The sequence below is a fragment of the Cebus imitator genome, unplaced genomic scaffold, assembly GCF_001604975.1.
Source record: "Cebus imitator isolate Cc_AM_T3 unplaced genomic scaffold, Cebus_imitator-1.0 Scaffold65, whole genome shotgun sequence".
In the NCBI taxonomy this organism is placed as follows: domain Eukaryota; kingdom Metazoa; phylum Chordata; class Mammalia; order Primates; family Cebidae; genus Cebus; species Cebus imitator.
Genome location: NW_016107380.1, coordinates 5,589,916 through 5,605,554, shown reverse-complemented (window position 1 = coordinate 5,605,554; position 15,639 = coordinate 5,589,916). Strand labels below are relative to the sequence as shown.

General features: G+C 42.7%; 1 protein-coding gene across 1 annotated transcript in view; it reads right to left on the bottom strand.

Annotated features, from left to right (window-relative positions):
- Positions 1 to 13,299, bottom strand: part of LOC108305701 (p53 apoptosis effector related to PMP22) — a 17,269-nt gene extending 3,970 nt beyond the window's left edge. The window contains exons 1-2 of the mRNA XM_017530441.1: positions 12,903 to 13,299; positions 1,629 to 1,769 (exon numbers count right to left, since the gene is read on the bottom strand). Coding sequence (XP_017385930.1) covers positions 1,629 to 1,769; positions 12,903 to 13,116 — 355 coding nt within the window. The 5' untranslated portion in view covers positions 13,117 to 13,299. The remainder of the gene's footprint in view (positions 1 to 1,628; positions 1,770 to 12,902) is intronic.
- Between the last annotated feature and the right edge of the window lie 2,340 nt (positions 13,300 to 15,639).

Below are 15,639 nucleotides of genomic sequence, written 5' to 3'. Positions count from 1 at the left end.
TGTTTGAGGTGGAATCTTGCTCTGTCACCCAGACTGGAGTACAACAAGGCAATCTTGGCTCACTGCAACCTCCATCTCCCAGGTTCAATTGACTGTCCTGCCTCAGCCTCTCACGTAGCTGGGATTACAGGTGTGCACACCAAGCCCAGCTAATTTTTGTATTTTTAGGAGAAACAGCCTTTCACCATGTTGGCCAGACTGGTCTCGAACTCCTGACCTCAAGTGATCTGCCTGCCTCAGCTTCCCAAAGTTCTCTGATTATAGGAATGAGCCACCACGCCCAGTCTTAGTGTGTTATTTCTAATGGTAATTTAAACTGGCGTTTACAGGAGTTTTCTAAGACATGTGAAAGGAAGATACATCAAATGTGTTTCTTTGCTAGGGTCTCATAAATTTGAACTACAAAAATAACAAAGTAGAAATGAAGGTGGGCATCAACCAGGTTCTTTACATCTTTTGTGACTCCAAGTCATTTCTGATTTTGAAATATTATTCAAAATGCAAACTTTGAAAATATGAGGATCAGGAAGTAAAGTTTATTTTTAATCCAGAGAAACTGCCAAATGTTTCACGAAGACGGTCAGGCTGTACCTGTCCCAGCCGACTCTGAGGCACTCTCCTGGCTTCCCACTCATCTGTGTTGCCTACAGCTCTGCCAGCTTAACTCTGGTAAGGTCAGGGAACCAGCACAAAGTGGCCTTCCTCCTGGCTCGTGTGTGTTCATACAGACCCCTTCTAGTCATAAGGCTTCTGACCTGTTTCCAAGACCGTCTGCTCACTTTGTATTTGTGCCTCAGGTCTGTAGCTTGATTTTCTGTTTTGGTCCGGTAAGCCTAAACTGGTGTGTTAAGAAATGACCTGTGGCCTTGCTTTGCTGCTCTCAGCACCTTCTCTTTTTCCCTCCTCAGAATGTCCAGTTTTACTTCTGAATCTAGCTCTGTGGTTAGGGTTCTTCCCCTCTGACAGATTTCCCTAGTGCCAGGCACCTGACTAAAATTTCCAATAATTCATCTCCTAAAATCCTAGTTCATGCTCCATCAGTAAGTGTTCACCCTGGCCCTGCACACCTGAATAACTAAATTTCTTCACATCACCTGTGCCTGGACCTCTGTCTCCTCGCACAGACCCCATGCTACAGATTCCAGTTCTGGCCCCTCCCAGGGTCTTCTATCTCACAGCAGAACACCATTTCAGGACCTACATCATAAGATCACAAGACTCTTTCCACAAGGGAAATGGTTCAGGAGCATTCAGGTTCCCTTGGCAGGGGGCTCACAGCAGGCCAGGGCTGGGGACCCCTATGGAGATCACCGCTTTTCCAGAGCTGACACAGCCTAGTTTCTTGGGTAGAGGAGTCAGTGGATAGGGCCCCCTAAGAGAGATACGGGCATGCGGAGTGACACCCTGGTCACTTGGGTAGGGAGTACAGAACACTGCCTGAGGCACAGGAGGAAAGGGACCCAGATCTTAAAACACATCTTTCCTCTGTCACTTCTGCCCTTGGTGATACATTTTCTGAAAACAGGTTAGAAACTGTAATTGTCATGGGTCTTCTTTGTGGAATCGACCATTACTAAGTTGATGCCCACTGAAGACATAAATGAAGACTTGCTGACACATAGTCTTACCAGCCAAGGCAAGGAGACCTCCAATCACTCTTAGGAAGACAAGCATCTGGGGTCCACAGAGGGCGAAGAAGGAGAGGATGAAACAGATCACCAGGATGATGAAGCCGCAGAAGAGCATGGCAGCTGCTGCTCTACCCCACGCTGCAAGAAGTGAAAGAAACAGCAATTAACAAGACAGACATCCCAAGTTTAGAAATTACTTATGACAGTATTAATAGGGTTTTGGGCTTTTTTCCCCTACTAGTTATGTTCGGATGGAAGGACAGTTTTTCTTTTGACAATACTTAAGCCTCTCCATATTTCAGGAGAAGAACAGGCAATTAATGTGTAAGAGATTAATATACTGAGACTCAGAAATGCCTTCTCCCCTCCTCTAGTTTTTGGCAAAAGTTTACATCTCTGAAACGAAAGTCAAACTTCATTAAGCTGTTTTTCATGTAGTAAGTTTGCCACCTAACGGGTGTCTTTATAAGGTTCACCCAGGTTCTAACAACATGATCCTAATAAACAACATTTTTGATACTGAACAATCCAAATTATACACTCTTTAGGAAATGTTTTAAATACCTTTAAGGGATCTTTGTTTCATACTAATGTTTGGTTCCATGCAAAAATAATCATTGAAAAAATATATTGATGTCTAGGCAGAGGTGTTAAATAAAACGGTTTGAGTGTGGAAGTAGCTCTGACTGTGTAACCAGCTTGGAAGCAAACTACTTTTCTAAATTTCTGACTAAATTTTAATTTCCTAGGTATTCAAAATGTGTTACACAAGAGATCTTATTTATCTATCTTTCCCCTAAAAAAAAAAAATCAGGATGTGATGGATATCAAGTTCTAGGTTTGAAGACCTCAGGCGCACCTCCAGCCGTGGGCCATTCTATTCTGCACTGAGGAAATACAGAGCTCCATGCTCTCCACACGAATGGTTCTAGTCAACAATGCCTATTGTTCAACCCGCACTGAGGGTTAAAACCTCTTCACACACAACCTTTCCTCTAGCGGTAATACCTCGTAACATTCAGAACATGCATTAGCTCACGGAATCCTCACAACAACTTTTTTCTTTCCCATTTTATTATTTATTTATTTATTTTTAAGACGGAGTCTCACTCTGTCACCCAGGCTGGAGTGCAGTGGTGGGATCTCGGCTCACTGCAACCTCTACCTCCCGGGTTCAAGCGACTCTCCTGCCTCAGCCTCCTGAGTAGCTGGGATTACAGGTGTGCACCACCATGCCTGGCTATTTGGTTTTTATTTTTATATATTTTTTAATTTTAGTAGTTTTTGGGGTACAAGTGGTTTTTGGTTACGTGGATGAATTGCATGATGGTGAAGATTTTAGTGTACCATTACCTGGGTAGTATAAATCCCACAATAACTTCCTAAGGTACACACTGCTATTGTTCCTATTTTAGAAATGGATATACCTAGAGTTCAAAGAACCTGCCCGTAGCCACACAGCAGGTAAATGGTTTAGACAGAATTTGAGTTCAGCCTATTTGAATCCAAAACATAACTTTTTAAAAGATATAATTTACATGCTATAAAGTTTGCCCTTTTAAAGTGTATAATTCAGTGGTTTTTACTATATTTACAGCGTTGTGCAACCATCTCCGCTAACAATCCAGAACATTTTCATCACCCCAGAAAGAAACCCCGGGCCGTTAGCAGCCACCCTCCCTCCCCTCTTCCTCCAGCTTCTGGCAACCACAAATCGACTTTCCGTCTCTATACATTTGCCGATTTTGGACCTTTCACATCAATAGAATATCATATACTATGTGTCCTTTTGTGACTGGCTTCTTTCACTGAGTATAGTATGATGCGGTTCGTCATGTTATCGCATCAATCAACACTTCATTCTTTTTTACGACTGGTTAATATTCCATGGTATGGATATGCCACTTTATCCATTCTTTTGCTCGTGGAAGGTCATGCACACTTAACCTATTAGCCTTCACTGCATGTGAAAAGGAGAGTCATGAGTCACATACCCTCCGCCTTGGCGTTACCCTTACTCTGTAACACAGCACAGCTGACAGGATTTGTCCTCATTTAATTCTAGGTCGTTTGACTGGTCAAGGTGAGGCAAAGATGTGAGCTGGCAGAAAGAGCAAGGGCGTTGGAGCGGCGGGGCCTCATTTGTCCCCTGCCTCTGCCTCTGCCCCTGCTGGCCATACTCCGGCCTCTGCATCTGTTTTCCAAGGCTAAAAATGCCTGTCCCAAGATGACGGTGAGGAAGGAAGCACACCGCTATCAGTTACTAACTCCCTGGCCTTCGCAACTCAAAACGTTCCTCCTGTGTCCCTGTGACTTTTCTCCAATACCTCGTGTTTTTATTTTCTTCTGCATTCACAAGGTTCTGCACCATCCCATAAAGATGGTTCCTCCGCCATCTGATGCATTTTTCTCTCTTCGTCTGTTAGAGACAGACCTGAACTAAGGCTCCACGTGCCCTTCTCCAACTCCCATGCACCTTCCAGGTCTTCCTCTAGATTCATGAATGACTGGGGCTCAATAGATTATTAAGGAGATGAAACACTTCTCTGTCCCAGGAACACTGTTTTCACACGGATTAGGTCAGGACAGTGGTGAGACTGTACCTGATTGGGCCTTGTTTTATATGGACAATTTTTATTACTTTCCTCCAAATCTTCTAGCTCTTCCTGTCAGACCACTGAGCGATTTTAGAGATAAGGTTAAAATGGGAACATTTATTTTAAAATAGAAAGGAAAAAGAAAGCCAAAATGTGAAACTCAATAAGTCTCTTTTCTCACTTTTGCCTTGTTCTTCAAGTAAGATAACTTTTAAGAGAACAGAGACCGTGTTTTGGAAAGAACATTAATTAATCAGACCTCTCAAAGTATAGCCCACAGACCACAGAGGCAAAACAGGCAGTGGTGCTTCTTAAAAAGATACTGATTCCTACCAGTCCTGGTGGCTCACACCTGTAATCCCAGCACTTTTGGAGGCCGAGGCAGATGGATCACGAGGTCAAGAGATCAAGACCATCCTGGCCAACATGGTGAAACCCCGTCTCTACTAAAATACAAAATTAGCTGGGCGTGGTGGCGCACGCCTGTAGTCCCAGCTACTAGGGAGGCTGAGGCAGGAGAATTGCTTGAACCCAGAAGGCGGAGGTTGCAGTGAACCGAGATCGTGCCACTGCCCTCCAGTCTGGTGCCTGGCGACAGAGCAAGACTCTGTCTCAAAAAAAAAAAAAAAAGATACTGATTCCTGTGCCTCCCTCCAGACCTACTGAATCAGAGCTGGCAGGCAGCACCCAAGAATCTGCATTTTAGTCATGTTTCTTATATCCATAAAGTTTGAGGACAACTTAGATGATTAAAGTCCTTATTAAAACAGATGCAGCACTACCAAAAAGGAGTGTACAGCTTTACGCATGTGACCCACTGTCAATTACAATCTCATTCTTTAGACTTTTTTAAATGGCTACTGCTTATCATTAAGTTCAATTAAATCCAATAGTTAAATAAGCAAAAAATTTTTATGTTGAGTTCACAAGTTTGAAACTTTGTAATGAAATATATCTATATATGCATGTAAAAGAATGCAAACATAATTAAAAAATTGTATAGCAGAATGTGAGTTTTCAATAAAAACAGGCAAAACTTCCTAACAAGGAACCTGTTTCAATAACTAAACTTTTATAATCACAGATAAAGGTTTGAAAAGTCTAGCTAAATAAATTATATATAATATTTCTATAAGGAGTAATATTAATAATTTTACTTATTTATTTGAGGAAAATTAACATAAAAAATTATTACTATTATATTTCATCTAACTTTATAGCTGAAGTATAATTTATGCTTAGTTTCAAGTGCTTGGAAGGAATTAAACCAAAGAAATGGTAAGCGAATTCACCTAACCTAAAGCCAACAGGTGAACATAAATACAGGAATATTTTAAGATCTTTTCCCATGCTATGTTAAAACAATTCAGTGAATGTCTTGCTTATTTAAAGTGCTGAGTCTAGAGAAAATCAAAATGGAAAATTAAACATTTTGTCTTGAGAAAGACTGCCTTGGAATTAGAACATGTAAAACCTGCTCCTTGCATCACGGAAACACCCACATTGAATCACTTAACTATCATTTAAGACAGGAATCTTGGCACAGTTCCTAAAGATCTTGACTAATGAATAACAGATATCTTCAAGTAAAGCAATCTGCCTTCTCATGTCAATGACGGTTTAGACCACACCAGGTCTGAGCAGGGTCCTCCCAGCCCACTGTTTTGTCTGAGAAGGGGAGTATCAGATGTGAAGACTTAGGACATGAGTATTCTCCATGATATACATTTGGAAAAGTTAATAACTTTATGCCCTAGGTAGCTGTGGTCTCACTTAGCTACCCAGAACAAGCCTAATATCTACAAACTGACCAAATCCTTTGGGAGCTGTTTATATTTTTATATTATATCATGGTCTAAATTATACCCTATTTAGACCCCGCTGGAAAACATCAATTTTTAGAAATTGTCCTAAAGCTACATCTTTCATGATTCAATAGACAGTCCTCAGTTTTTCAAAGGCAGACTATCCATCTTTAATATGAACACAAGTTAGTCTTTCATTACTATTTTATATACCAAATTTGTGTGTGTGTGTGTAAGTGTGTGTGTGTAAGTGTATGGGAGAGAGTAGAAAGGATTCTCATTTTCAACTGTCATCCTCTGGACTGAGACCACAAAAGCATTCAGTACTCCAGGTAAACAGATGCTGTGTTTCCATGTAGGAATGTTTGTGTTTGTTTTATTTTCTTAAGGAAAGATCAATTTGGTGTTTTATATATGTAATATATTATATGTCCTAACTTTATTTTCTAAGTACCACTTGGAAAAGTTCATGTAATCAAAGAAACCAGCAGCATTATAAATCCAATTTTAAGTGATATTCATTAGATAAACAGTAGCTTATTAAAGCTTGCTAGCCCTTGCAAAGATTCAACATTAAATCAAGAACACAGAAACCATTTAATGGTCATTAACAAAACTTCTAGGAAGTGTTTTTAAGTTTTTTGTATGAGAAAACATGCTATGTTTTTTTCCAGAAATTACATACAAAAAAAGCCCAAAATGCTGCAAGGCAAATACAGCTAGGAAAAGGCCAGTAAGATCAACCAGAAAAAAAAAAAAAAAAAAAAAAAAAAAAAAACAGAAAAAAATAAATACCTTAAATGTCAAGCTAGAAATAGGCCAGCCACGGTGGCTCGCGCCTGTAAGCCCAGCACTTCAGGAGGCCAAGACAGGTGAATCACGTGAGGTCGGGAGTTCAAGACCAGCCTGGCCAACTTGGTGAAACCCTATCTCTACTGAAAATACAAAAATTAACTAGGTGTGGTGGCACACAGCTGTAGTCCCAGCTACTCAGAAGGCTGAGGCATGAGAATTGCTTGAACCTGGGAGGCAGAGGTTGAGGTGAGTTGAGATCGCGCCACTGCACTCCAGCCTGGGCCACAGAGGGAGACTGTCTCAAAAAAGAGGTCAAGCTAGAAATGATAAACTGAAGCTTGAGAAAAGAAAATAAACTTTTAAGGCAAGAAGAACATTGTTAATATTTTTTAAATTGTTGGTAAGACTTCGGAGACTATCACTACTTTCTCCCCCAAAGGTAGTCCTCCTTTTAACGAAACATGGCCTGCCATCTTACTCTATGCCCTGTGACACCAGTGTGGCACCCAACCAGAGTCCAGTCCCCTTCCAGAATACAGGACATCTGTCAATAATACCAAAGATTCTGTATCATCCAAGATTTTGTCTGATTTCTTCATATTGTTTCTATAAGTCTCTTGAAGCCAAACACAGACAAAACTGAAGACTGGATAAAACCACAGTTCAAAAAATAAAAAAAGATCCTACCTACAACTAAATGTAACCATGGGAGAATGATATATTCAAAAATATAGTTTTGCATATTCAATGAGGAGGTAATCCACAGTGATTTGGTCCGTGCTTTTGAAACTTAAAAATCCGGCCAGGCGCGGTGGCTCAAGTCTGTAATCCCAGCACTTTGGGAGGCCGAGGCGGGTGGATCACGAGGTCAAGAGATCGAGACCATCCTGGTCAACATGGTGAAACCCCGTCTCTACTAAAAATACAAAAAATTAGCTGGGCATGGTGGTGCATGCCTGTAATCCCAGCTACTCAGGAGGCTGAGGCAGGAGAATTGCCTGAACCCAGGAGGCGGAGGTTGCGGTGAGCTGAGATTGCGCCATTGCACTCCAGCCTGGGTAACAAGAGTGAAACTCCGTCTCAAAAAAAAAAAAAAAATCCTTGCCTCCTCTGGGAAGTAGTTAAAATGCAGATTCCAATTTAGTAGGCCGGCAGCAGACACTGAATGTCCAACAAACACCCACATAATTCTGCTGTGACTTGTTTGCAACAATTTGAGCCACAAAAATCTAGAGGACAACTCAGAGCAGGACCCCAAAAATTTACATAAAAAGACACCATTCTGCAGAAGTTCAGGAAGGCAGTTAAATGGCTCAACAGAGAGATGACAGGGAGAATACATGGGAGAGCATTCCACAGCTGGTGTGAAATTCTTTACATACTCTGCGTGGTCTCCTGAAACTGATTACTCCATGGCTCTGTTACTTTACGCCTTAGTAACCTTCTTTTAGAGGATTTATCTGATCAACAAGGGGAGAAGCCGTTCTATACAGGAAGGGATGAAAACAGCAAACAATCTAAAGACAAGATAACTACTAGCGAATTTGGGATCTACCCTCAAATATTTGAACATCTGTCAATGAAAGAAGGCTGGAAAGTAGGAATTACACTGCTTTGTCAGTTTAAGAGAAGTACTTGGAAACAAACTGTATTATCCAGGGAATAGAACTCAGTTGCTGAATAAGGGACGGAACTTAGTCGTGGGTGCTGTGGATGGGTGCGGGCTTTGGCCAAAGCTAGCCTCCAGTGTACTTTAATTCCCTTTTAATTATAACATCCCAGGAGTCTGTGCCCCTTTACAGGACAAACACAAGTTAAGGGACACTGAGAGGGAACTGAGGTTCTCTGGGGTGGCTACTGCTGAGTGAGGCACATGAGGAATGAGTGGCTGGACTAGATTACTGGGTCCGAAATGTCTAAAGTTTATAAATCATACATACTTTTAAAAATTATTAATAAAGTGGCCAACTTTTTTTTTTTTTTTTTTTGCTGTGTAAGGACTTGAATGCATACATGCTCATGCAAAGAGTAATCTGTCTGTTAATGCCTAATTTCATAAATTAGGAACAGTTTTTATTTTATTTTATTTTTTTGGAGACAGAGTCTCACTCTGTCACCCAGGCTGGAGTACACTGGCGCGATCTTGGCTCACTGCAAACTCTGCCTCCTGGGTTCAAGCAATTCTCCTGCCTCAGCCTCCCAAGTAGCTGGGATTGCAGGTGCCCACCACCATGCCCCGCTAATTTTTTTGTATTTTTAGTAGAGATGGGGTTTCACCATGTTGGCCAGGCTGGTTTCGAACACCTGACCTCAAGTGATCTGTCCTCCTTGGCCTCCCAAAGTGCTGGGATTACAGGTGTGAACCACTGCGCCCAGCCAGGAAGAGTTTAATACCTTTCTCTATCCCACTCCCCAACGAATAAAAAACCATAATCATAAATTTAAGTCTTTTCAGTCAGCAGTCCCCAACCTTTTTGGCACCAGGGACCAGTTTCATGGAAGAAAGTTTTTCCACAGACGGGTTGGGGGGTGGTTTGGGGGTGATTCAAGTGCATTACCTTTATTACATACTTTATTGCTAGTGTTATTACACTGTGTAATATATAAGGAAATAATTACAGAACTCACCATAATGTAGAATCAGTGGGAGTAACAGTCTATGGCCTCAGGGTTGGGGACCCCAGCTTTAAGAGGAATTTTGCCTAATGTAAACTATTGACTTGTACTTACTTTTCTTATTTCTTGTACATTTGAGAGCCACAGGGAAAACTGACCTCAAACTATTTCATATAATACTGATTCTTTGACTTGTCCAATGGTGATTTCATGTTTAAAAAAAAAAAAAAATTGATGCATTCTGCAGAATGCAAAGGGTCTCTTTGGTTAAAACAACAGCAACAAAAACAGTGGCTCTGCGCTTCCCAGTTTGGATTCGATGCAAATCCTCACGGACTCCCTGTTTCACTCTGGCGCATAAACTTGCCTCCATTATTCTTCGCTTGAACAAGCTGGAGCTTGCCCGCTGTTTGAAATCTACACAGTTGGGGCTGAAAATGTCCTCCTGATGTATTATTTCTTAAAAACTGGAAAGAAGGTGCCAGCGGTGCAGAACTAGTATGAGTGAACAGGCATTTAAATTTCACATTTTATTTATAGGTGAAATTTGAATGACGATTTCAATCATTAATCTACAGATTTTCTTTTCCTGTTTTGACAAATATAAACCACGATTTTTAAAAAATTCGAACAAGCACATTTTACGCTGGGTGTTAATTTGGGCTGGTACTATCATGCCAAAGACAATATTCAGCGAATAATTTGGCTCATTTACAAGGAAAAATGAGGTGACTTGGTCATCTGAAATTCTTAAAGTGTCAGTAACAGTAAAATATATCATATCCTTTTTATATAGTTCTAAGGAACTATTTATCTTTATATAACACCCATATTCATTAGGATTATTGTTAATACTTGCCAGGAATAACCTGTGTCTTCACTACCAAAATGAACATATTGTTATGAATATCAACTAATAAGAGGTGTTGAAACACTTTGTAATAAAAAAGTCTACTTTCTTAATCGTTACAATGGTAAATCAAAATATTTATTGCCTAGTACACAGCAACAAGTTATCAAAATGGAGGTACACACTCAATTCTCTATGCGGAGATCTCATTTTAATCAGCGCCATCAACCTTATTCTTTGCTGCACAAGATACTCGTGCTGGTGCGTATGTGGGAGTATGTGTAAACTGCTTACTTCATTTTAGATAAAGTACAAGCTCATGTAAATATATGGTTTTCAGTAATGCCTTACTGAGGCTACCTGAAAATCTCGAGTTCATAGATGCCTAGATAATCGCCTTACAGTGTCGGTATACGCAACTTCTACAATTGTGGGGCAAAACTAGCCAAGGTGCACGCAGGCAGTGAGGCAGAAGTCTAACAAGCACGTAAACTCATCTTTGACCACAGCGGCCAAAGGCGGCTCTCTCCTGGTGGCTCCCTATCTGTTCTCTTCTTCCGCAGTCACCTCACAACAGCGGACCCCAGAGTCATGATTTGATTCTAGATCTTGAGCAGGAGCCATGTGTAATGCACCACTTCACTCAATTACCTTTGCAAAGGTAGCAGGGATAACTAATTTGAGTTGTAAAAGCTACTACCATTTCTGAAAATCAGTCATGCTGCATTATAAACAGATTTTTCAAGATCCACCTAGAAAATCAAGCTTTTCCAAGGACCAAATTCTATGTCAAATTGAAAAACTATACACTGGTTAGTGTTTACAACGAAAAAAATTAACATTTTAGACTTCTTATTAAAAATTCAAGCAAACTAAGAAAAAAAAAAAAAAAACCCTGCTTACTGGCACTGTATCAGTCTAAGGTGGAACAGCCACACCCTGACAAGGTGAGCTCATCCTGCAATTCAAGAAAAATAAAAACGGCATTTTGCATGTTTCACAAGAGGGCTGCGGTCACAGCCAGGGCCTTGCAGGTCAAATCATGTCCCAGCAGTCAATGATCACGGGTTCTACCAATATCCCCCCGTCGAAGGCACACTAACCTTACTTCATAGGTGGAGGATGTGTATACTTTGGGTCTGCATTAGTCTTTGGAGTAGGGTATAATTATCAAAGTCTGTTTAAAGACACACACGCAGACCTGTTAGGTCCCCTACAACAGACTGAGTTCAGCTGCATTTTAACTAGAAGATAGAGGTATATTATTTCAAAAAAATTAATTCCCTTTAAAAACCTAAAAGACTGAAAATGATACAAACTGGGCTGGCACAGTGTTTTGTCAAGTTTTCAGAGAAGAAAACACACAAACGGCAAGGAAAGCTGGAATTTTCTTTAGTGTTTACATTTTATTACCTGGGTAATGGGGACCATGCTTCCTCTTGTGGGGAAGTTCATCATGAGAACTTCCAAAGGATTACACAAAAGAAAGGGCACCAAGCTGCTAATATGGTCCCCCGGAAACACAAATAAACAGGATTGGATTGGAAGCCCTGGGCCACTTCAAAGAAAGAATCAAGTGAATGGTAATACTAAGAAATGAAAAAAGGCAGGGTAGCTTGCTTTCTCCGTTTAAAGCTATTAAACCCAGTAGGTAAAGCCCGTTTGGCTCTAAGATTGTATTAGACTCACACGGCCCCCGTCTCCACCCACACACACATTGCTAATCACAGTAGACCCAGCCGCGATTCCCAGCTGTGATTCCCTTCCACCCCTAGACGAGGGGAGGGGGCTTCCCACTGTGAAAGAAAATGCCTTCTCGGACTGGAGCCACTCCCCAGTCCAGACTTTCAGCAAGTTAAGCAGGGACGCTTCCTCGATGCTGGGAAAATGGCACGCAGTACTTCATCTGCCGGGTACGTTAAATGTGTCAACTCTGCTTCACTTCGCGGGTGCAGGGAATGTGTTTGCTGTTCAGATTTCAAATCAGATTAAAATAATTAAGTTTTCTAAACAGCAATCCCATGCTTAAACCAAAGGACACTCCCTAGAGCAAGAACTAACAAGAACTAGTCTGACCGGTAAAAAGACTGAGGTGTCTACTGAAATCGTTAACTGCTAAAACTCAGGCTTTTTTAGATGGGAAACTTTCTTTCAGCTATGTCAAGTTAACCCAATCCATTGATATTCGGGAAGGCACGTTATTTCAATATTTATATTTTGATCATAAGAAGAAACAGGAGGAAGAGAAATGGGAAGAAATTTCAGGTCTCCAAGAAACTTTGCTCATTATATGTACTCATCTAAACCTGCAAAGGCTGAAATACTCTTTCGTACTTAACCGACAAATCCCAGGGAAAAAACTACACAGTTTGAACCAGGGCACTTTTTTTTTTTCTTTTTCTGAGCTTGGTGTTGGCCACCCAAAGCTACTGCTGGTGCATTTGGTTCAAGTCAGATGCAAGAACCCGAGCTCGCCCTACACAGGCATTCTGAAAAGCACAGGCTCCCCTGACCCGGTGAGGGCCCGTCACGCGCGACGGCTTCGGCAGGCCGCGCAGCCCCGAGGGCTTCCTGGAGGCGGCGGCGGCGGCCGCGGGCGGGCACTCACCGTACTCCATGAGGCTCTCGCAGCCGTCCTCGTAGGACCCGCTGCCGCCGCCCTCGTGGAAACATCTCCACCACAGCGAGGACGTCTGGATGTGGTCGCTCGACTGCAGCCAGCCGCGGCCTGCCAGCGCGATGATGTCGAAGGCGATGGCGCTGAGCAGGAGCAGGGGCAGGATCCAGCGGCAGCGCTCGCAGGCCAGGCCGCAGCGGATCATGGTGACGGGCGGCGCGGGGCCGAGCGGGGCCAAGCGGAGCGCAGCGGGGCGGAGGAGCGCGCGGGGCGTGCGGCGGCGGAGAGTGGCCCGCGAGCGCGGGCGCCGCCACAAAAGGGAACAGGCCGCAGGGAGGCGGCTCCCGAGGACGCCGCTCCGGGCGGCCCCACCTCGATTCCGGTGACTCAGAGCGCGCCCGCCCCGACCTGCCCGGCCCGGCCAGGGCGGGCGGGGCCGCTGGTAAACAGGCGGGGCTCGGGCGACCCTGGGCGGCGGCGGAAGGCGGCCCGAGGGCCCCGCGGGTCCCCCGAGCCTCCCGTCCCGCCCGCCTGGTCCTCTCCAGGCGCGTGCGTGTCTTCCTGGCGCACCAACACACACACACACACACACACACACACACACACACCACACCTGTGTATCAGCACAGTGCCAGCCAACTATCTGACCCCGGTGTCGCCTCGTGGCGCGGTGGTCAGCAATGCCATGTTTGAGGGGTGTTCTGATTGCTTGTGTGGATAAAGGCTGCACTCCTTTGCTCGCGTGCACCCCAACCCAGAAGCCCGTCCCTGACCCCTGCTGACACAGGTGATCCCTTCCTCCCAGGCTCCGCCTTTGCACTTTGGACCGTGACTCCCCGGGTGCTCATCTCTTTGCAGCCCCGTCTTTCCTGCAGGGTTGCCAGCTTTTGGAAGGCGGAGGCGCTGCTGCATGTATCTGTGTGTCCCTGGTGTACAGCACCGTGTCTGGATCCCAGGGGGAGCTCAGTGAATTTGATGAATGAACATGTAATGTAACAAATGCTCTCTTTTCCGAAACGCTTCATTTGGCTTCCGCAGATAATTTTATGTCGCCTCTGCTGCAATCCACTTCCTATTACGAATCTCTAATCTATTTAAACTTTACTTTCTCTACTCTTCATTTACTATTTTGAGGTTTTTCCAAATAAAAATCACACATCAGTGTGCAACCTGCATCTAGAATTCTCCTCCCCCTGTCCGGGGTTGTCCTGGGCTAGCTCCAGCCAGAGTCCTGACTCCTCAGGTGTGGCAGGGAGGGTGGGGCGGCAGCCAGGTGTGCCGCTGAAGACAAAGGAGTTCTGTGTCAGGCTCAGTGTGAAGACCATTGAGAGTCCTTAATAATAGCCTGACTTGGAACCCATAGCCATGTCAGGGATCTCGGTGGCCTTGAGCAAATCACTGAAACATCTCATGGGGGCTATGTCTTAACCCTGTGCCTGCAAAGATTTCTTCTGAATCCCTTACATTTTCTGTTAATTTAATATAAAAGCAGTGGGAGCTACTGAAAAATATAGAACATTGTATTCCAATTTGGTATGCTCAATAGAAACAGAATACCATTTGACTTATGCTATTTTCTGGCAATTTTTGAGGACAGATAAAACAAAGGAATGGAGAAAGTATCTGAAAATACATGAAATAGTTTCCCTGGCCTTTATTTTACATAATTCAAGTTTTACATTAATCACATCATATATTTTTATTACAGGCTAATATTTTCACTTTCAATGAACACAAGAAGGTGTTCTGCCAAAAGTTAACTTTAGAGCATGTAAGTTCTGTGAAGAAAATTGTGATTTTATGTTCTCAGGGTTTTCAAAAGTAATGAAGATATTCGTTTAATTAGCTATGTATATTTGTGAGAAAAAATTTTCTTACAAGTCAAACAGCGATCAGAAGCAAAGTGGCTTCAGACAAAATGAGAGTTTCGAAGGCGTATTATTATCTCGGAATAATATTGGACTTGATCTAACTTCTTTTTGTTATTCATTGAAACCATTTCCGATGGACATCAGGAAAAGAGCTCACGAATGCTGAGGTGAATACAAGGAGATTAGCTCTTCACAGTTTCTGGAAGAGACCACATTGACCCTGGTGGGGTCCCAACAATAATATACCCAATATGTGGTACAGAAATGTGGAACCAGATGGTTCAGGTGTACGCGCTTTCTCATATTCACGGTGTGACATAGGGCAGATGACTTCAGTTTTTGATGCCTCCGTTTCCTCATCTGTAAGACAGACAGTACTAACCTCAGTGTTATATAAATGAGTGTTAAAAGAGCAAATACATCTGAAGTGCTCAAGGTAGTACCTGCATATAGCAAGGGTTGATGATGATGATTTTTCACGTAGGTTTTCCACTTTAGAAGATCGAAAGAGTGGAATGTCCATGTTTCTAAAGGGCAAATTCTATAGGTGAATGCCAGCTGTAAGTGACTAAGTTATTTTAGACAATGCAATCGTTCATCCTCGCCATATTCATAAAATGATGGCTCATAGAGAACAGTAGGCAGCTGGATAGTTCCCCCTGCTGGATAATTTAGGGATTGCGCCTGAGCACTGAGCACTTGACAAAAATGTAAATTATACCTAAAGTTTTTTTTTAATTGAGGCTTGACTGACATACAAAAAATGTATATATTTAATATATACATCTTGATGAATTTGAAGATAAGTACATACCCATGAAACTATCACCATGAAAAAGGTTTTATTTTTATAATTT